This window comes from Euwallacea similis, chromosome 22, assembly GCF_039881205.1.
Source record: "Euwallacea similis isolate ESF13 chromosome 22, ESF131.1, whole genome shotgun sequence".
NCBI lineage: Eukaryota > Metazoa > Arthropoda > Insecta > Coleoptera > Curculionidae > Euwallacea > Euwallacea similis.
This window is the reverse complement of record NC_089630.1, coordinates 3,032,956-3,054,492: the sequence shown is the minus strand read 5'-3', so window position 1 is coordinate 3,054,492 and position 21,537 is coordinate 3,032,956. Positions and strand designations below refer to the sequence as shown.

At 33.8% G+C, this 21,537-nt stretch overlaps 3 protein-coding genes across 3 annotated transcripts in view; 2 read left to right on the top strand and 1 right to left on the bottom strand.

Moving 5' to 3' along the window:
* The first annotated feature begins 900 nt into the window (after positions 1-900).
* Positions 901-11,187, top strand: LOC136416035 (serine-rich adhesin for platelets-like). The gene is made up of 6 exons (XM_066401005.1): positions 901-1,016; positions 3,804-3,931; positions 4,437-4,528; positions 4,680-8,311; positions 9,402-9,606; positions 9,661-11,187. The coding sequence occupies exons 2-6, from the start codon at positions 3,810-3,812 to the stop codon at positions 10,953-10,955; spliced, it is 5,346 nt and encodes a 1,781-aa protein (XP_066257102.1). The 5' UTR covers positions 901-1,016; positions 3,804-3,809; the 3' UTR covers positions 10,956-11,187.
* A 996-nt stretch (positions 11,188-12,183) lies between these two features.
* Positions 12,184-15,599, bottom strand: Rpt2 (26S proteasome regulatory subunit Rpt2). Its single transcript, XM_066401021.1, has 8 exons — positions 15,440-15,599; positions 15,084-15,384; positions 13,820-13,999; positions 13,613-13,765; positions 13,334-13,557; positions 12,739-12,849; positions 12,473-12,682; positions 12,184-12,365 (listed from the first exon to the last, which is right to left on the bottom strand). Exons 1-8 carry the CDS (start codon positions 15,440-15,442, stop codon positions 12,231-12,233), a joined length of 1,317 nt encoding a protein of 438 aa, XP_066257118.1. The 5' UTR covers positions 15,443-15,599; the 3' UTR covers positions 12,184-12,230.
* A 1,609-nt stretch (positions 15,600-17,208) lies between these two features.
* Positions 17,209-21,537, top strand: part of LOC136416041 (activating signal cointegrator 1) — a 44,601-nt gene continuing 40,272 nt past the window's right edge. Inside the window, exons 1-9 of the mRNA XM_066401017.1 lie at positions 17,209-17,384; positions 17,619-17,941; positions 18,013-18,131; positions 18,187-18,239; positions 18,303-18,552; positions 18,600-18,811; positions 20,764-20,885; positions 20,993-21,190; positions 21,398-21,493. Of these exons, the coding sequence (XP_066257114.1) occupies positions 17,311-17,384; positions 17,619-17,941; positions 18,013-18,131; positions 18,187-18,239; positions 18,303-18,552; positions 18,600-18,811; positions 20,764-20,885; positions 20,993-21,190; positions 21,398-21,462 (1,416 nt within the window). The 5' untranslated portion in view covers positions 17,209-17,310 and the 3' untranslated portion in view covers positions 21,463-21,493. The remainder of the gene's footprint in view (positions 17,385-17,618; positions 17,942-18,012; positions 18,132-18,186; positions 18,240-18,302; positions 18,553-18,599; positions 18,812-20,763; positions 20,886-20,992; positions 21,191-21,397; positions 21,494-21,537) is intronic.

The window sequence follows — 21,537 nt, the reverse complement described above, 5'->3', positions numbered from 1 at the left end:
AACAGCTCGGGTGTCTTTCTGAAGATTTTTCTCGTGGAAAAAAGCTCGGGACCTGACGTAGCTTTTCGTAGAAGTCAAAAATAAAAGAAGTCCTACTGCCGGGTCCACTAAATGCTTTAAGAAACCTTAATATAAACTCGTAGATATCAAGTAGGTAGACTTGAAACTGGGCGGTCAATCAGCCGTCTCTTTCATCCAGTATATGAAAGGTCCTCTCCCGAAAATAGTCTGATCTGATTGCATTGAAAATAGCGGTTCAACTTGATAAGAAAACAGCGTAGATCCTCGTGGTCTAGATTCTCGAACACTCAAAATTAATAGAAAACGAAAAGCGCAAAAGGGTATCAAGTGTTATTTCATTTTAAAGGTAGTTGTGCCCTGATTATAACCTCTAAGTTTAACGTCACTGTCATTATTCCCGTTGATATGACAACTTGTCAAAGTCTGTGAGAAGAAACCTTTTAGTTAATAATTAATTTATAACAATAAAAGCTGCATACTTCGACATGAGGATAAGAAGACCTTTAAAAGTGAGATATTACTGAATTGTTTTGACGAAAGTAAATTTGATGAATGTCAACATTTTTTAGATTTTCATTTTAATTGTTGAAAATTGAAGTGTAAAGTTTTCCTTGGGCCACCGTGTATGTAAAATTCTTGTTGATAATACGCTTTATACGTTACCTCTTAAACAGGCATAAAATGATATACGATACTTGGATGTATTGTTCCCATCCCCGACCTTTGCTATTTTGCTGCACTAAGCAATTCTTCAGAGTATCTAGAGTATATGTAAACAGTGCAGTATCGATACTGCCTTTTCCTTCCTGTGTTGCACGAAATGCGCATGCTCAGACAACCTGCCGCCTGATAATTGTATTATAATTTTAAAGTTTTTGACATTTGTATTTGTAACCGTTTCATTTTAATTTGTGCACGTGTGTAAATTGCCCAAAAACTTATTTTTGCTTTCAGTAGAATAGTTGATCAATTGCAGACATTAACAAAAAATAAATGTAAGTTATTGAGCTCCCTGTATATGTATAATACTTAGTATAACAATTATGTATTGAAATGTGGTTTTGTGCCTTTATAATTGGGCTTTAATAATACTAGTCCAAGGTCCATTTGCCATCTACATTTCTTCTCTAAACCCTTAGAAGGAATTCAGTACAAATATGCACACTTTAAAAGTACACGTTTCGTTCGGGATTTCCTTGTATCGCTACATAACAATAGAAAATTAAAAACTAATAGATACCTGCTCCTAACATAAATTTGGAAGGTACCAACAAATGAATCCCTGGAAAACTTATCTGTTCTGGTCATAAATTTTTCATAAAAACATCTGATGATGCCTTTTTTCAAATAAAATATCAAAACATGCAATTGTGTGATGCCTGATAGGTCATTGAATTAGGTATAAAAAGATATAAAAAGTGCATCTGAAATACAAACAAAAATCGATCTATAATTTAAAGAAGTAATGTTAGCAGCATTATCTTAGAAACTGAACTGAAAATGTATCAACATTAATGTATAAACCTCAAAAACCTAATAAAATCTCATATTGAATTTTACCACCCAATTAGGATTTATTTTGAAAAAAATAAGACAAATTCAGAAATAACAGTCATCAAGTACTCCTTGGTGAGCATGCAGTGAAAGACCAATACCTAATCAACATATGTATATGTTTTGTGGACCAGACAAGTTCTCAACTGGTCCCGAATAACTTACTAGAGCTGTTAAATACCCCTTGAATACAAGTTCTACAGTTAGAACCTCTAAAATGTGAATCCATTAACACATGTATTGGAGTTATAGGAAATAAATCTGAAAATGAATTAAATTTTTTGGTTAAGTCTCATATTAAAAGCTAAAATTCTGGGAAGACCACTATGACCACTACAAATGAGAGAAATACACACAAACAGAATATCTCACATGCAAACAGCAGCCCCTATCAGTATTAAAGGCTGCAGTGGTGAGATTTTAAGTCTTTAAGTTCAAATCCAGTATCCTCTTTTGTAACCACCAAATATCCTGTGCTAAAAATGGAAAAAAGTAATATCGCCCATTTTGGTAACAGATAGGTGCTGTTTGATTGTCATGAATTTGAAAAAGATGATTCAACTCTTTTTCCTCTATGTCCTTTTGGAAAATAGAAAATTTACAAGAGGGAAAATTTGAAATTTTATCGCAAGTTTTAGTGGGGATTTAAGGGTCTGTGAGTCCAAATCCGTTATTATTATGCCTACATTTGGACAAAACTGGAAATATTCATTTTTAAGTTATCTACTATAACATACAGCTTTACAAAAATCATTCTATTTCTATCCCTCTTAAAACTAATTATTATTAGTCTCAGGTATTTAAATCTTTTTGAAAGTATTGTATGACTGTAAACTACTATGTTTTCTGGCTTTTACTAAAAACAGTTAAACAGGTTAATAATGACAAACACTTGTTATTTACCTAGCAAGCTAATTGGCCACAATGTCATAACATAACTTTAATATTTATGATTGGCATCGAAATGAATGTCATATCAAATATTAATGTTGTTGTTGTGATTCTTGACGTTTTGATATTTTGTATTCCAGATTTAATGTATGCTTAATTTAGATAAATTTATTATGATTTTATAAAATGTAGTTAAATTTAGTAGTGCAAAAAAAATTATATATACATCATAATTGATAAAATACTTATGATTTTCACATATTAGACCTCTCAACATTGAGCGCATCGAGATTTTAGCTTAACATTTGGTTGAAAATAATGTATAATATGCTATTATTTCTGTGATCAAGTAATGGGGAATAGAACTTTGATTAGTGGGTCTCCCCCAAAACTTATATTCACTTCTACGCATTGCTTTGCGCAACGTAACCATTGCTCAGTCACCGTGCGAAATAAAATAATATTAAGTCATATAAAATTTGCCACACAATTTTTGATCATAAACTGAGAGACAGAGAGAACAGCCCTCAAAATATTGTTTTGCACAAAAAGAAATTTAATAAGTATTCATCATTTTAAAACTTTTAGCATTAGTTCTAATTTAAGCAATACTGCTAATAATTAATTTCATTTTTAAAATGACACCCTCCATTTCTAATGCATTTACTTGCCCCTTCTACTCTGCCTTAAGTCGATATTTCAACAACTATAACACTTTGCATAAGGATAAATACAGTTGTATATGTAGAGATTCAAAGTGTTCCCAGCCATTTCCCATTGAAAACTTTCTATCGCTCTGCGAAACACCCTGTATATTTGCAAGCATACAACGCTGGAACTGTACGAGTTTAAAAATTATTTTGTTCACCACCAAGTTGTGGAACTTTTTTATCTTGCACAAGTATCCTTAACGGGTGATTATTAAAAGAAAACCTCGCAGTAAGCAGTGAACCATAAACGTGAGGCGTTTATTGTACCATTTGGTATTTACCATCAAACATCTGATTGACAAATTGACAAGAGATGAATTTACCCTAGACATACCTCTAAAACCTGCACGCATACTTAAGGTAACGTTCTCCCTTTATAACATAATATAAATTAAATTCCTTCTATGGTAATCTTACGTTTGATTCAATTTCGTTTCAAAGGACTAATGCATAGAATTATGAAGGTATTTATTATTTTTTCTACAAGCGTTCACGTTTGATTTAAAATTATGAGGTAACCAGTACTAGACCGTCCCAAGCTGTATGTATAATGATGCAATTTTGTGAATTAATTAGCATGTGATAAGTTTTTATAGGTATAGTAAGTGATATTGGCCATTGTTACAGAGAAAAATGTCCCGAAAAACTGCAGTCAGTGAATTACAGTCTAGAGAAACAACAGATTCACATTCGCCAGTCAGAAGATCAGCCCGAATCTTTAGTGGAAATAATACACCATCTGGATTGGGCAAGAGGTAATTGTAATTACATAATATTAATTCGTTCTATGTGAGTACTCCTATATGTATTAACAACGAGAGTTATTATCTATATACAAATCCCTAAACTTACACATATGATTTGTTTATAATATTTAGTTTTATCTACTGCCTAAGAAAAGAAGATTCGCCAAAATGTCCACATATCAAACGTAACACTAACCTTACAATCACTCAACTCACTCCTATATGTCAGCAAGATCAATACCGTGATAATTACTAAACTTGATTTCATTGCTGTTAAATAGGTAATTTGATTGAATTTATTAAAGGTTCTGGATTAAGAAATCAGGATAATGAACTTAACGTTATTAGATCCAGAAAATTAAGCCATATTGTAAAAATCATGTGATAAGTATTAATTCAAATGCGTTTCATCTCGATTTTTTGATAGAGGTCATAGCCTGGAGGCAGGAATTAAGTACCAGAAGTTATTTAGTTAAGCACACAATGTTACCATAACGTCTAAATTACATTGCAGGAACTCGCAGGCTGACATTCCTGCCAAGGCAACCAAAACTCGTAGAGGATCCGCTCAACTTAGCGAAGACGATAGTGAAAATACTAAGAAAGGTGGGTAATCTAATGAATAATCATTCAGTAGTGATACGGCATTTTCTATTATCTTTCGATGTATTCTCAGCGAATTTGGAACTATTACAGGGACACTTCACGTGTGTATTAAAATTACCTCGCATAAACATATACTTTATATTTTTCCCAGATCTAACAAGCAAAGACTCCCAGCAAGCACCAGTAAGGCGCGGACGCAAATCGTCAGTCACAACCGAAACGACGAACAAAGAAGAACCTGAAAAGCCCAAAACTGTTCGAACCCGCCGCAATTCCCGAGCTGCGAGCGAAGAAAAGGAGAAACCCCCACCTAAGGCTGTAAAAGGGCGTAAAAGCTCAGTCACAAGTATAGACCTTGAAGAGGCTCCACCGTCCACTTCCAAAGTTTCTGGAAGGCGCAAGAGAAGCGATAGCGTTGACTCTGAACCAACTGTACCGGTTTCCAAAGCTCCATCAAGGCGTAAGAGGAGTGAAAGTGCTGATATTAAAACTGAGTCTCCTCCAGCCACAACAAAAATCCCTGCCAGAGCCTCCACTCGACGCAGAACCTCTGTAACTGAAGAAGCAACTGTGGAAGGTACTTCAACTCCTGCTAAAAGAACAACTCGAGGAAGAAAGACGTCGGATTTAGAAAATGTTGAAGAAGACGTTAAGCCTACTCTCAGGAAGGGCCTTCGATCATCTACTGAGGATGCAACAGTAAATACTCCTTCAAAAACACCTAGACGATTAACAAGGCGTAATTCATTCACTGCAGAAATCGGTGAAGAGGCACCGATAGAGGGAGTTTTCAAGGAAGTCTCTGTAAAGATTACTCCAATAAAGAAGAAATTGATAGAGAAAGTGGAAGCTGAGCTTGATTTGAGCGTCATTAATGAGAGCTCTGGAGATTTAAATGTCAGCAAACAGTCATTAAATGACGAAGTGATAGTAAAAGACGTTGACATAACTGAGAATAATTTATCAATGAAAGTTACCCCTACAAAGCCCGTTGGGTCTGAAGATGTTTTAATCGAAAAAGCGTCTGATGGAAACGCTAAAGAAGCTGTTAATAATAGTTTATGTGAAAATTCTCCCACGTCCCGAAAAAGACAACGTGCAGATGATAACGAAGCATCTACAAGCAAATCTCCAAAGATCACTTCAGGTTCTCATATAAACTCCCCAATCAAATCGTCGCAAGTGTTAACGCCTATTCTGCCTAAAGGGAACACGAGTGTAACTGTTGAGTCCGAAAAGTTTTCCTTATCATCCGTTTCAATGCCCGACAGTACCACGCAAATACCCGACACTGAGGTAGATGCATTGCAGACCTCGAAGGATAGCAACCAAGGAAATCTTGATGTTGAGGAGGTTCTGATATCTAAAGAGACTCCTATCGAAGGGGCTAAAGTACAGGAGGAAGTATTGAACACCTCAAAGGATAGCAACAAAGAAAATCTTAATATTGAAGAGGTTCTTCAATCTAAAGAGATTCCTATTGAAGCGCCTAAAGTGCAGGAGAATGCATTAAATGTCACAAAGGAAAGCAACAAAGAAAATCTTAATACTGAAGAGTTTTTAAAAAGTAAAGAAATTCCTATCGAAGTGCCTAAAGTTCAGGAGGATACATTGAGCACCTCAAAGAAAAACAACAAAGATAATCTTGATATTGAGGAGAATCTGAAATCTAAAGAGAATTCTATTGAAGTGTCTAAAGTACAGGAGCATACATTAAATACTTCAAAGGATATCAACAAAGATAATCTTGGTATTGAAGAGGTTTTAAAATCTAAAAACGTTCGTATTGAAGCGCCAATAGTTAACACTAGGGTTTCCAACGTTTTCAGGCCGAACCAGAAGGAAAGTAGTTTTGTAGTTGAACCCATGGAAGTGGACGATTTGTCGATAATATCAGCGGATAATTCGATTTTTGACAAGATCTCTGCTTCAGGGGAAAACTCTGTGGTTTCCGGTAATGCTCCAAAATCTGATGTGGTCGCAGATACTACAATTAAAACCATACAAGAATCATTGTCAGTTTTCAATAAATCCATCACATCAAGTGCCGACATTGAATTAACCACAGATGATTCGAGTCCAATGCAAGATGGTAATGTGACCACCATTGAGAAAATTATAAGACTCAACGCTGCAGGTTCTGAGGAGAGCGATAATGTAGTGGTTGAGGAAACTGAAGATTCTGTTGATATTAGCTGCATTCCGAAATTTAAAAAAACCGACACAGTTGCGGAAGCTAACAAAAAATATTCTCTCATCCTCAACACAACAGTAGACAATGTAAAAATTTTGAATAGGAAATCTAGCAGCCCAATAAGCCAGAAAAAACTCCTTAGAAAGTCAAAAAGTCCAATTACTGTCATAGATAGTAGTTCGGATAATGAAGATGACGATTCTAATAAACTGCATATTAATAGGGTTAGACGGAGGTCTAAATTGAAGTCTAAAACACCGAGCCCTAAGAAATTAAGTCAAGCAAAGATAATGGCATTAGAATCTGCTGGGTCTAGGAATTGTAGTGTTATAGAAGATTTAGAAAAGTCTCCTCTAGAAAAATGCAAAGATCCCAATAGAAATAAACTGAAGACTGATAAACCTAACCGAAAATCAAAATCAAAAACTCCCAGCCCTGTTAGGAATGAGAGCACGTCAGTGGTGACGTCTTCAAAGTCTGCTAGCCCAAAAAGTAGTAATGTTCAATCAGGTAAAGCAAAAATAAAGAGAACCTCTGAAGGAACTCCTAGACAAATCAATGCAGAGGTTGAAATTAACTTACAGGGGTCTGTCACACCAAATTTAAGCCCACCAAAAAATAAACGTTTGAGCAGAAGTCCTACTTTCATTCCATGGGAAAAGGATAGTAACAAAGTAAGGATGTCTAGAGGTAACAAAAATACTATTACTCCAGTTGAAGCAAAAAGGAACTTTAGCGCTAACAACAGTGAAAGTAAAGAAACATTGCACTCAAACGACAATACTCCTATAAGAAAAAAAAGCAGAACCCCTACAAAATTACTAAATATTGAGCCTGAAAGTAGTAGAGATATGAGAAACAGCACGTCAAAGACTTTAAGTCCTAATCCTCAAAATGTAAATGAGGATGAAAATCGAGAAAATGTTGATTTGGAAAGTAAATCAAATCAGAGTCCATCAAATACCAGTGGTGATATTGAGAAAAGTCGGTCAGATCCTAAATTTTCTCAGTCAACTCACTATGATTTTGAATTGCCCTCTGATGAAGAGCCCACCAGCAATAGCCACGAGATGAGCGTTGCTGAAGAGTCTGCAATGTCGGGGAAAGATGTAAGTTGCGCTGAAAGCCTATCGTCCATAAAAAATCAATCTGCACGACTCCTTGAAACGACAGTAGCAATCAATTCAAATGAACTGAATTTCAGCAAAATGAGTGGATTCTCTAATACTGACACTGTAGATTTGAATGAGAGTGTCCAGCAGAAGTCTAGGCGCGCTGTGGAAAACATTGCTTTAGAATCATCAGGAAATCATGAAAAATCCAGTAGTGACAACAGTAAAACGATGTCTTTCAAAGAAAATGACGAACTCATTGAAATAGTTGATGATAAGGAAATGTCGGTCATTGAAGACAAAAGTGAATTAGGAAATAGATTAACAGAGATCAAAGACTCGGAACCTAAGTGCAGTGTTACCAATCATGCAATTTCAGTTACAGATGCTGGTGAAAGTGAAAGTGTTACAGATGAGGAGAGTAATGAATGTAATAACACAACCAAAGAAGATTCAACGGAGAAAGCTCTTAGTACGGTATGTAAAGATATCTTAAGTCGTAAATAAAGTTAGTTAAAGTAGTTATCTAACTTCTGGCCAAATAAAATGATGCGTTCACATTTTAATAGGTATTTTGAGAGTAAAATTCAAGTGAATCTGGATTTTTGGGAAAGTCGCATACCGCGTGTGAAAGCGACGCAATATCCGTGCAAAAACTATAGGTATTATCGTACAAAGCGATTTTTATGCTATTTTTTAAGTCTTAACATTCTTATCTAATTAATATTGTTCAAATTGTATGTATTAGGGTAATATAGGACTGCATATAAAAAATAAGTTGGTATAAATATACACACTAATTTATACCAATTTTTCTGGGATATACTGTATACTAAATCCAAGATATAGATAGATAATAATGGACCTATTATGCTACTTTGAGTAATCCCTGTTAGTTTGTCCCAATTTAATTTGTGATTATTATTACTATTTCTTTTTTGTAATTAACACTTTAACTTCCATTTGTTGTGTATAATTGCAACTTTTTTGAAAGGCAAAATCAACGTTTAATAGAAGGTCATGCTTTAGGGTGCCTAAGAAGATACCAAGTGATATTTCTGCATTTTATAGGCTAAGTGAACTAAAAAATAGCAATTGAACTTTATCGCCCGTTCGTCTATTCATGCTTTATATCTGACCAATTTGTTTTTTTTTTTAAAGAAGGCTGTATGTTAGGAATGTAATATTTTGCAAATTTTCAACCCGAAATAGTAGCATAAGCAAAATTAGTGTGATGTTTGAGTCAATTGCTAAAACCTAATCCGAAAAAGTCTCTTACGTAAAGGACATCTTAACTGTAAATGCGAAAATTTCATAATCCGCTTTTAAATTTATTTTGATTTTCTTCTGAGTCCAGTATGAGAATAATATTTTTTTGTCGGCTTTGTATTATTTCGCTCGGATATTTTGAACATTTCTGTATGGCTATCCGTTAATTCATATCAGAATATTGCAATCTACAAGATAAATAATTGGACCAAAAGTAATTTAATTTCTCCTAATAATTTATTATACACAGCCCAAAAATCGTAAAACGCATAGACTAACAATGTAGTACTTTCTCTAGGTTGAAGCACAAAAACTACCTAAAATCACTTGCTTACTCACGAGATTGGAAGATTTTGCATCGGCTAAAGTTCATGAGTCACTTGCAAATTCCGATGACCAGCAAATCGAAGAGTTAGACAGTAAAGAAGAAGAAGCCTCTAGTTCTGATGAAAATGAGTCTGAACAAGAATACAATGATTTCATTGATGGAATGGCTGAAGAAGGTAACATTGATAAGTCTTATCATAGGTTTCGTGCATCTATATGTTTTCATTTAGGTGAAGAGGACACCCCCTCGGAAGACAGCAATCAAATTGTCGACGAGGGCGAATATATTGGCTCCTCAGAAACGGATGAATATCGATCAGACGATAATTACGACAGCAAGGATTCATTTATTTGCGATGATGAGGAATACGAATTATTATCCGGGGATGAATATGATTTAGAGAATGAGAAGAAGCAGAAAAAGGAGCGTACTATTGTGAATACTTTAGAAGAAAAGGATAATATTGCGAAAATTACCAAAAAGAAATTACCTATTAAGAAGTCAAGGATTATTAGACCCAGAGATTCATCAAGTGAAGATGAAGAAGACAAAGCATTAATAATCGAAGCTGAAAGTAGTGAATCTGAAAAATCAATCATTGTTCTTGAAGACTCTCCAATTGAACAGGCGACTGCTGTTGAAATGGACAATCAGAGAGACAGTACTTTTGATAACTCGCACGAGCCCGAGTCGTTAAATACCGAAGAAACCACCAGATCAGATAGTCAAGAGATTAAAGTCGATACCTCAATCATCCAAAATACCTCCACAAACGCCTTAAACAACAGCATTCAAAAGCGAAACCGGAAAAATTCTCTGTCACTGCAAGAAAACATCGTTTTCGACGGAATCAAAGATCCAATGATTAGCCAAAGAATCAGCACCTTAGTGGAATCCTTCTGTTCGACAGTAACAAAAGGGGAAGTCTCTTTAAATCTTTCCTTGGAATACGAAGATACTCTTTCTCAGGATAAAGAAAGGCAGAAAACTGCGCCTGTGAAAGTTTTGAGCAGTGTAAAAATCTGTCCTGCGAGTAGCCCTGAAAGAGATCCACTGGAAGACCCCAAAGACATTTCTACATCTGAAGAGAATTTGAGTCGCTCTTTGGATGGTGAATCTGGGAAAAGAAGAAAAAAATTAAAAAGAAGGTTGAGCAAAAGCTTGTCCGAGCTTTACGAGGAGGAAACCAAATCTAAAAGAAGGCGAAAGAATTCATCGAAGGCCCCACCAAATCTGAAGCCTGCTGAGTCATACAATTTGATGACTCAGTTAATTACGGATGTGAAAAACCGACCTAAACGCACTATTAAACCATCGTTACTGTCAAACGTGGACAGTTCCTGGATTTCTAGTGAAGTTATTCATATGAAGCCCTCTACGACGGCGGCTTCCAGAGAGGAAATGTTCAATTTTAAAGCAAAATTGCATCCTAAAGACTTCAAAAATAAACTGTTATCAGATCCTACTAGAGTTAAAAGAATTCATACTAAGGCTTTGCTAAAAAAAAAGGGAGCGTTTTTGTAGTCCGTTTTTAATTTTTGTTCGTTATGTTTTGCTAAGGTGTGTCAATAGTTTTAGTTCTGATCTTGGTTGTTTCATGTTCGATTTCTGATTATTTATTTTTCTCGTTATTGTTGTCGATATGAAATACTACTACATGCCGATTTTATCGCTTGAATATTTAATTTTTGATTAAGATTTATTTAGCATTTACGAGTATGATGAGTGTTTCTATTAATAAATATTTTTTAATATATATTTTCGATTTACTTAACCAGACTAGTGCACTTTGTCATAAAGAATATCAGACTATTTAAGGATAATATTTAGGAGTCATAAACGGGCCAAAGAAACATTTTCGCTGCGAAAATGTTTTAAAAAATCCTTTTCAATAATGAGAATTTAAGAAAGATGCCCAAGGTAGGTCAAACCGTTAACCACAGTATTCTGTAACCAATTAGGAAATGCATAATGATATGTAACAAGTGGGATTTGGCGAAAAGTTCATAAAACTAGAGTGAGGTGTAAAGTTATAATAGACCTTAAGCTAACGATCTAGAAATACTGGATATAATCAGAGTTTTTCTTGATAGGTATGCAATCGTGCCAAAGCCAAAACTGTTTGGACTTAAATATTTGAAAAGTGATAAATATATAAATAATTATATTTTTGAACTCAAACAAAAGGATTTTTCTTTAATGTAAAAACATAGGTGATGCATTTAAAAAGAAAGTGGTGCAATTTTTGTAATTTGTGATACTCTCTAATTTAACAGTAGATATTGATGATTTGGAGAAAAATATGAAACTTTTGTCCTTTAATGATTATTTATATGACCAATAATAATGGAAATTAGTGAAAGACCCATAGAACGTTTTACCACCCGAGCGGTTGAGAAAAATTTGAAACCAATAGCATCTCTTTGCTGTTTTAGATCAGCCTTGAATAATTTCCAATTTATTACATTTTAAATTCTTGTCAGCATCTGTGAAAGTGAAACATTAAATAATATGTATACAAGAAAATTCAAATTTTTGCTGTCCTCTAGTGGATTACAGAAATTTAATAGGTTTCTGAACCAGAAGCAAGTAAATTTAAAGATATTATTACCTCAACCTAATGCAGTTTATCCTTCACATTTGTCATTTTTCGAATACACAAAATTTAAAACATCTTTCGCAAAAATTAAATAAAACAAAGAACATTTTGAAATTAATATATTCCACTAAAAATTACAAACATATTAGTAAATTACCGAATTGAAGCGCTTCAAAAAAGTTTAAAACAGAGGTCTCCAATTACAAATAAAGTCCCTCCGGTGTTCCCTCCTTCTTTCGGTACAAAACGTTTTCTTTAGATTTCTTGAAGTCTTCATTGATTACTTTCATCCTCCTTTCACGAAGAGCCATTAAACCCGCTTCGGTGCAGATCGCCTAATTTGAAAAATAAACATCAATATGTTTTTAAAAATTGTGTCATTAATAACGTTGAAATCTTCATAATCTACGAATATCTATCAAATATATCCCTCATTATTCACCTTGATATCTGCTCCAGAAAGATCGTCCTTGGCCATAATAAGCTCTTGAAGGTTTACATCTTGAGCTAAGGTCATCTTGGAAGTATGTATATTGAAAATTCGACGCTTGGTCTTTTCGTCTGGGAGGGGGAATTCAATTTTCCTATCAATACGACCAGGACGAATTAGAGCTGGATCCAAGGTTTCAATTCTATTGGTTGCCATGATTACCTATATTTTACCATAAACAATAAACTTTGCTATGATATAAGAGCAAAGAAATTTACCTTTACATCTCCCCTCGAGTCAAAACCATCCAATTGATTAAGTAATTCTAACATGGTTCTCTGGATTTCTCTTTCACCGCCTGAATTTGAGTCGTAACGTTTAGTCCCCACCTAACAAAAATCATTTTTTTAGCAACCCAAACAATTTAATCCCATACATACAGAGTTTTTCTACTCTTCATATTCTTTTTTTTTCACAAATGAAGATTATTAAAATCTGCTCCATAAAAATGGTGATCAGTGATGAAACCCCATTATTCATGGGACTAATAAAATTTTAATTTATGAGAAAACATTAAAAGAAACATAAAATTCCTTATCTTTTTGAAATCAGAAAACAAAATCTTCATTGAGCACTAGTATACAAGGTGTTCCATTAGAGAAAAATTGATCAATTATTAGTTATTTCCGATATTTTGTTAGATAACAAATTGTGACTACAGAAAAAATACTTTAATTTTGTAAATTTGAAACTCTTTCCACCTTTTCTAATAATGGTACTAAAAGGTTCCAACATATGTGGAATAATGTACCGTCAATACTAAATTCCTCAAATTAATTTTAATTCTCAATTAAAAAAATTCAAAAATCTTACAGCATCAATTTCATCGATAAATACAATAGATGGAGCATGCTCCTCTGCCACCCTAAACAACTCCCTAACCAACTTAGGGCCATCTCCCAAATACTTCTGGATAAGTTCTGAACCCACTACTCTTAGGAAAGTTGCTGATGTTTGGTTAGCTACAGCCTTAGCCAATAAGGTTTTACCAGTACCTGGAGGCCCATAGAGTATAACCCCTTTTGGGGGTTTAATACCTAAATTGTATGGTTTTATAAAATGAGAATTGAGGTAATTTTTTTAAGCATTTACCCATTTCCTCATAATATTCGGGATGAGTTAAGGGGAGTTCCACAGATTCTTTGATTTCTTGAATCTGTGTATCAAGACCACCGATATCGGCATATGTCTCTTGTGGAGCTTTCTCTAGTTTCATCACAGTAACCATTGGATCGGTGTCATCCCCTAATATATATTATATATTGGAAAAGACAAGGATTTACTATTTGGCAAAATTACCTAAAACACCGACAACAGCGTGGACCTTGTGATTCAACAACACTGAGCATCCGGGTTCAAGTTGGTCTTTATCCACGAAAGATAAAATACTCACATAGTGTTCACTGCCCACAGAAGTTGATACTATAGCATGATTATCATCGATAATTTCTTCGAGATTACCAACGGACATTGGAGTACCTAAATATGGCATTGTTCTTAGTAACAAAAATTAAATCTAACACATTGTGTGTATCTAATTTTGTAAGAAAAATAAAAATTACTTTGAGGTGACTTAAAAAAGCGCTATAGAAATTAAAAAAAAACAATGTTCCTATGTTTTTTAAAAAATGATGGGACTGTATTATTTTTTGTTTTTTCTCTTGTTCCTTTATACTAAGAGTTCATATGTGTTATAAAAACATTACTATTGTACAGGACTCAAAAATAAAGTATTTACTCTCAAAATTCTTAATTTTTGAACCACCCTGGACCCACAAGTTGAGATTAAACTGATCCTATATTAAGAGGCGTAAAAAACCTTAGCTTAATATAGAAACAAAAAACTAATTTAGTTCCATCATTTTATGTAGACCTTTTTTGAGGTACTATGGAAGTATCTCTTTTGTAAACAAATTTTTTTGAGCTAATCCTTTTTTCAATTTGTTGATTAACGAGAGAGCTATCAAGATGTGTTATGGGTATGTAAACTGCCATACCTATAGTGTAAAGTTGTTTACTTAAAAAAAATTATTTTTGTTTCATACTAGTTCAAATGTGTCATATTTCATTTGGTACGAAAAAAATAATATTTCCAATGATGAGAGTTGTTTTAAAAAATACAACTTTATGTTATAATTGAAAAAGGGATTGAATAATTAAATATAAAAAATGTCCTTAATATCATGATGTGAGAAGTTTATTAAAAAGATTAAAATTACATTTTTGCTTCTATGCATAGTTACTGATATATAAGAGCATAAACATCAAAATTTGGTCACTGTATATATGAATAACAATGTAAACAATGGCTCCTTTGTGACTCAAGAAAGAGTTACTAATTTTAAGGTTGAAGACACCAAATATCACTAAGATTCATAAGAAAATGCATATGACAATGTTCCATGTTGTTAACTTAAAACTGTTAGTTATGCATCTTTCATTTTAGCTCTTTTTTATTTGCATTACATTCTTTTATATTACTGTCTGAAAACAATGTCCCTTCCATATTCCCCATAATTTTGTAAATTTGTAATAATGTGAACAATGCAACTTTGCAACTTGCCTCTAAGATCATCAACCTTAGACCTTTCCTCTTCATTCTTCTCTTCCTGTGGTTTCAGCCTTTCTTGATTACGGATGAATTCCTCCTCCATTAACAAATAGTCCTTAATTCTTTCCATCTTCAATAACTTAAGACGACATCTTGTATGTGGAGTGACAGCTGGTAGTTTTAAGGCTGTGTCTGGCCCCTTGGTGCGGCGCTTCTTTTTGCCGACCCTCGTGGGGATTGGGGGCTCATATTTTTTCTTTTTGTCTTTTTCTTCTTTCTTGTCGCCACCGCTTCCTCCAGATTGGCTTTGCCCCTTGTTTAGATTTACCTTTGTTTGTGGGAAATTGATAAACTGAGATTGTTCTTACCATTTTTTAGCGATATCTTGATTAATTGAGGACTACTTAATAACTAACTTCTTTTCAACTTTCGGGAAAATACTTGTGATATGGAAATAATAAATGATTTTTACAATTTTTATTTAATTTTTACAAGTCATGAAAAAAGAAACATCTGTCATTAGTTACTGTCAGTAATTTTTAACCTTACCTAACGAAAGTGTCACTAATGTCAATAGAACTTCATCATAAATAGCGTTTTCCATTATCTACTCTCGTTTGCTCCAGTTCTATTTCAACAATCAAATATTTTATCCATTTTGCACGAATCTTATTGTTCTCATAAGGGAAAGGCTAAAAAGAAAATTGGTAATTCCCATGTAAACCAACAAACTGGTTATTGCTCAGCATCATTCCGTTATTTTCATGGGAACTATGAATTTGTGTCTCTTGGTAAAGTTACTAATTAGCTAGTGTGCTAAGTGCTGTACGAAATTGAGAAATTAACTAATGTTCTACTCTGATTTATTTATTTTTGTTAAAATGATCTCTTGCTAACAAAGTTACAGTCAGGCTGGACTTTTTTAGTCTGTATAAATCAGCGTCCTACTATATCTGCCGCTGAAGAATTGAGTTACTTAATATTCGCAACACTAGAGCATAGACGAGAGAGCAGATTAAAAAATGAAACATTTTTTTGAAAACTTTACCGTGCTATGACTTTCTTAATTTTTAAGAAAATTAGGAGCTAATTTTTCAAAAAATATCATATAGTTTTTTTTTAATCTTCACCTTCGCTTATTCCCTCATATTACGAAAATTACTAATATCAAGTAACCCAATTCATCAATGGTGAAGATATGGATTTTGAGTAAGAAAAACAAACAAGCATCATAAAAAGACAAATGAGCATCATCGCAGGACAGAACATTGAATTCTAGGTCAAGAGTATCGCTTAATATTTTTAGGTGCTTGTCACCGTTTCGCCATAAATTTGCTTTTTGGGAATTATTATCCTTGAGCTGTTAGCACTTTGGCTGTGAATGCCAATTATAAATACATTACAGACGTCATAAAAACTTTATTTGACACACATAAATAGTTGAAAAATACAAAAATAAAATTGTTACTTTTTTTTTATTTTGTCTTTTTGTATTTAAAAACCAAAAAAAAAATGTATATGTCTAAGAGCAGTTCCCCTTAAATCCTTAGTCCAAATTACAAATCTGGGATAGCAAGCATTTCACCACCTCGACTCTTTCGTTATATTTTGCAAGACAGCAGGCTAGTCACATTTATTGATTTTAAATGGGGAAAACCTTTGTTTTTTCTGAATCTTTAAATTAAGGATCTTGGACCTGAAACACTCTTCATAGTAATTAGTGATATATCTTTAATCTAAGTATTAATTTATTCATATACTCGATTGTGTTATAGGGTAAAACATTTTTCGCAGTACAATGCATTAAGAATTAAGGTTATTGTTCTTATACTCGTTCATAATATAAAAACCCCTATTTAAAATTGACAAATCTAACCGTAATTTGACTTTGACAAACAACTGACCGTTGACTTTCAAAACAAGCTTGTTAACCTTGATTTATTTTTTTTTAATTAGATATTTTTATCTAATAACTAATTATAATATAGATTAGATTTATTAATATTACTCCATTCCCGATTTTCTATTTAATTTTAAATTAGGTATTTGGATTTATTAGTTCTTCTGTATATTGTTTTTCTTCCTATTTAGACCTAGATCATTTAAAAAACTGTAAAGTTCGAATTTCATATAGGGCAACATAAAATACTAGAGAAAACTTTCAAATTTATTTTTTTGTGTTTTTAATAATATTAGTTTAAATACGTTCTTTGATCAGCCTACGCCGAAATAAGAAAACATGTCGAACACTCAACAAATTATGAACAATTTAAAAGTGATTCTGGGCAATGACATAGAGTCAAATATTGTATGGTAAGTTATAGTGAAAAACATAACATAAAATAGTATTTGTTTATTTTCATAAATAAAGAAGTTTCACGTAATAAATTGAATTTGCAAATAAGTAATACACAATGAACCTTCATAGATTCAATCTAACAACATTCATATATTTCTATAAGAAAAGTTCCAATTTATAATGTGCCATTTGATACATAAATTACATAAGTATAATATTTACATACATTATTATATTTTGAATTTCAGTTATATTGCCTCTATAAAACATGAAGAGGACTATGAAGAATTTATGGAAAACATAGTAAACCGCCAAAATTCAGCTCATCTCAATGCCTATAATACTATTAAATATGTCTTATTTGGTCAGAAATTAAGACAAAAACAGCCTCAAACAAATAAGTCGCCAACTTCAACACTAAAAGCTTCCAAATCATATACACCTCCCTCCTCGCAGCAGGGACAGCAAGGGGGGCCCTCAGACAGAAACCAGAGTGGGAATCAAGGCAAGAAAGGGAAAGCTAAATTTAAGAACATAAAGGATTTTGAAGAGAAGAAGAAAGAGAGGGAAGGTGAGCAATTTATTGTAGTGACGGTCGATTGGAGAGTTATATTATTATTAAAAAAATAATACTTATCTCAGGTCGCCATGCATGCGATTGCATGGGCCAAGAACATGAATTCATGAATAACTGTCTTGAGTGTGGCAGAATTCATTGTTTCCTAGAAGGTCCAGGGCCTTGTTTGTATTGTGGAAATGAGGTTTGGTTCATTTGGAATGGGGATTTAGAAAAGACTTAAAATTCAATTATTTTAGGTAAACATCAGAGGGGAAATACAAAGTTCTTCTAATGCAAAACCTTTAATGAAGTAGGTATTACTTAGATATGTATTAGATATAAAGAATCTCAAACACACTGGTTAAAATTCTAGGCCTAAATTGAACAAAGTTTTTGATGATGATAATGATTATTTCAAAATCAATTCAAAGAAATCCGATGGCAGCAAACAAAAAATGGTAGTGGCACTTGATTTTGCTAGTCGAAAAGTGATTGAGAGCACACGGGGTGATCTTCATCTGAGGCAAATGCTTTTAGAAGATTCCATGCAGCATTTGAAAAGAGTTGAAGAAATTTATAAGAGCATTCAAAGGCAGAGTCAAAAGTCCCTTCCAAAACAAGATGTAAGATTGATATTCTGAATTTTAGTTTATTTTAATGAAACTTTTAGAAAGATCAAGATGAACTTGTTGATTTGCTAATTCAAATGCGGCATAAAAAACCTCTGGAACCAGAAGATTTGGAAGGAGAAGAAGATAGTGAAATGCCAATAAATATATGTAACAAAATTGTGGATGAACAGATGATAACTCAAATGGACCAAGGCTTGTGTTTAAGTATGCATCAGCCTTATGCCAGTTTATTAGTTGCAGGGGTAAAAAAGTGAGTTTACTTTGTTTTTCTATTGATTTGATGTTGAGATACGAGAATTCAAAGTGGTTGCTTACGTGGTAACTACACGGAGATTATACTATTAGGTGTACAACTTTGCTTCCGCCGTTTTTTTTCCGAATTTCGCGATTTTATTGTAAAAAACTAATTATACCTTTAGGATCCAAAGTATTGTCCATCGCTGGCCACTACTTTCTCCCATCTTTCGGGCAGCATACGAATCCCGTGTTGAAAAAATTGGACATCTTTTGAAGCGATCCACGATTCTATCCAATTTCTTACTTCTTCATAAGACCGGAAGTGTTGGTCAGCTAGCCCATGTGCCATGGATCGAAACAAGTGATAATCAGAAGGAGCTAGGTCAGGAGAATATGGCGGGTGGGGTAGGACTTCCCATTTCAATGTTTCCAAGTATTTCTTGACCACTTGCGCAACATGGGGTCGAGCATTATCGTGCTGCAAAATCACTTTATCATGTCTCTCGTTGTATTGCAGCCGTTTCTTTTTCAATGCTCGGCTCAAACGCATTAATTGGGTTCGATAAAGAGCACCTGTGATTGTTTCAGTTGGTTGTAACAGCTCATAATATATTACGCCGAGTTGATCCCACCAAATACAGAGCATGATTTTGGAACCATGAATAGACGGTTTGGCCGTCGACGTGGAAGCATGGCCGGGATATCCCCAAGTCTTTTTGCGTTTGGGATTATCGTAATGAACCCATTTCTCGTCCCCAGTCACAATACGATGCAGAAATCCCTTCCGTCTTTGCCTTGCAAGCAACTGTTCACAAGCGAACAGACGCCTGTCAATATCTCTTGGTTTCAACTCGTACGGCACCCAATATCCTTGCTTCTGAATCATTCCCATGTCTTTGAGGCGTTTTGAGATTGTTTGTTGAGTCACTCCCAATGATTGTGCCAATTCTTGTTGACTTTGACACGAGTCTTCGTCAAGTAATGCTTCCAAGTTCGCATCTTGGAAAACCTTCTTTCTTCCACCGCTATGTTGGTCTTCGACGTGAAAATCACCGTTCTTGAAGCGCTGAAACCACTCACGACATGTCCTTTCACTAATAGTGGCTTCCCCATAAGTATCTGAGAGCATTCGATGAGCCTCAGCAGCAGATTTCTTCATATTGAAGCAGAAAAGTAAAACCTCCCGCAAATGACGAGAATTTGGCTCGTACACTGACATTTTCAATTGCGAATAACTTTATGATGAAGACACAAATAGACTAATATTTTTATGAGGTTATGTTAACAGGTGCCCAAGGCTCCTGCATGCCCACATGGGGTTATTTATTTCGATCATTACTTACCGCTACATACATCTATTCAAAAACGGCGGAAGCAAAGTTGTACACCTAATACCTACTCACATTTCCGAGATATAAGGACAACTTTGTTTTTCTGTAATTTTTAAACGTAAAAGTATTTTTCTTGAAAGAGTTCTATTTTTTCTAGTCATCATGTGAGATTATTAAAAAAATTACATATTAATAGAAAATGTATGAGAACTTGGTAAATTGAACTAATTTTTGTTAGTTATTGACTAATTTCATTATTGTTATAATTGCTCTCGGTACGGATACTAACACCCGCCTTATATGAAAACAAAAATACGTTTAGGCTTTATTATTTTCAAGATATTTAATTTGGTAAAGATTTAAATTTCCTTGTAATGCCGGGCAACTTTCATATAATTTTATGTATTTAACTTGACGCAAATATATATACGTGTTTCTCACAAAGATCAACATATTTTTTAATTTTAATTGAATTATGATGATAAATCAATATTGTCCATATCTGCTTGCATAAAAGTTGTGGTTTTGGATTTATTTTGCGTTTCTTGAGAGATATATAACATTTAACTGTCGCATTTTATATGTGATCCATATCCAATTCGTGCACCATGAATGAGAAAATGTAAAATCCTAGGCACGAAGGGAGAGTGTGGCCAACAACACATCGAGGCCGCTTATGGATTGCAGCTGCAGCTAAACAGCCAGAAGATGAAGAAATAATGGCTTTGGAGAATTTTTACAAGGATTTTTATAAAGGTTGGTGTATATTTTTATAAAGGATGGTTCTATAGCTCAAATGATACCTCATTTGAAAGAGTTTTTATTTATGCTTGCGAGACGTTATAATTTAATACAAATTTTAGATCCTACACTAAAATTCCCTAAGGAATACCCGACAAGTTGTTTGCTCGGTTGCGTGACTGTTGAAGATTGTTTAGACGAAGAAGCCTATCAGAAAAGGTTCGGAGGTAAAGGAGAATCAGACAGTTCCTATGTGCTAATTTGTAGCAATCCCATTATTTTACCCATTTTCTACCCCATTAGCGGAAAACATAAAATCTGTAAGTATTTGGTATTGTTAGTGTTGGTCATAACAATATTAAAGAAAACTTAAAATTTCTTCGACAAAATTGGAGACGACAAACTGAGAAATTCACTCTATGATAAATAGATGAGAAAAGCCCGTTTGTCGAGTAAAGATATACTGTGATAATAAAAAAACTCGGTAAATTTAGCGATTAAATGTGCTTAGTTTTTTTTTGTTTCAGATCCTCTTGATAAAGATGTACATACATGTGCTAAAATTGCCCTGCAGCACGCTAAGTATGTCTGAAGATTTTTCTTGAATACATTATATATATTATGTTATAAAGGATGATCATTAAAAAAAACTCAAGTAGCCGTTGAA

Coding starts and splice junctions, on each gene's coding strand:
- Rpt2 (XM_066401021.1), bottom strand. Junction 13,558..13,612: donor CGAATATTATGAGGAAATGG/GTAAATGCTTAA, acceptor CATACAATTTAG/GTATTAAACCCCCAAAAGGG. Junction 12,366..12,472: donor TTTCTGGAGCAGATATCAAG/GTGAATAATGAG, acceptor TTTTCAAATTAG/GCGATCTGCACCGAAGCGGG.
- LOC136416035 (XM_066401005.1), top strand. CDS start 3,810: ATGTCCCGAAAAACTGCAGTCAGTGAATTACAGTCTAGAGAAACAACA. Junction 8,312..9,401: donor CGGAGAAAGCTCTTAGTACG/GTATGTAAAGAT, acceptor TACTTTCTCTAG/GTTGAAGCACAAAAACTACC. Junction 9,607..9,660: donor TGATGGAATGGCTGAAGAAG/GTAACATTGATA, acceptor GTTTTCATTTAG/GTGAAGAGGACACCCCCTCG.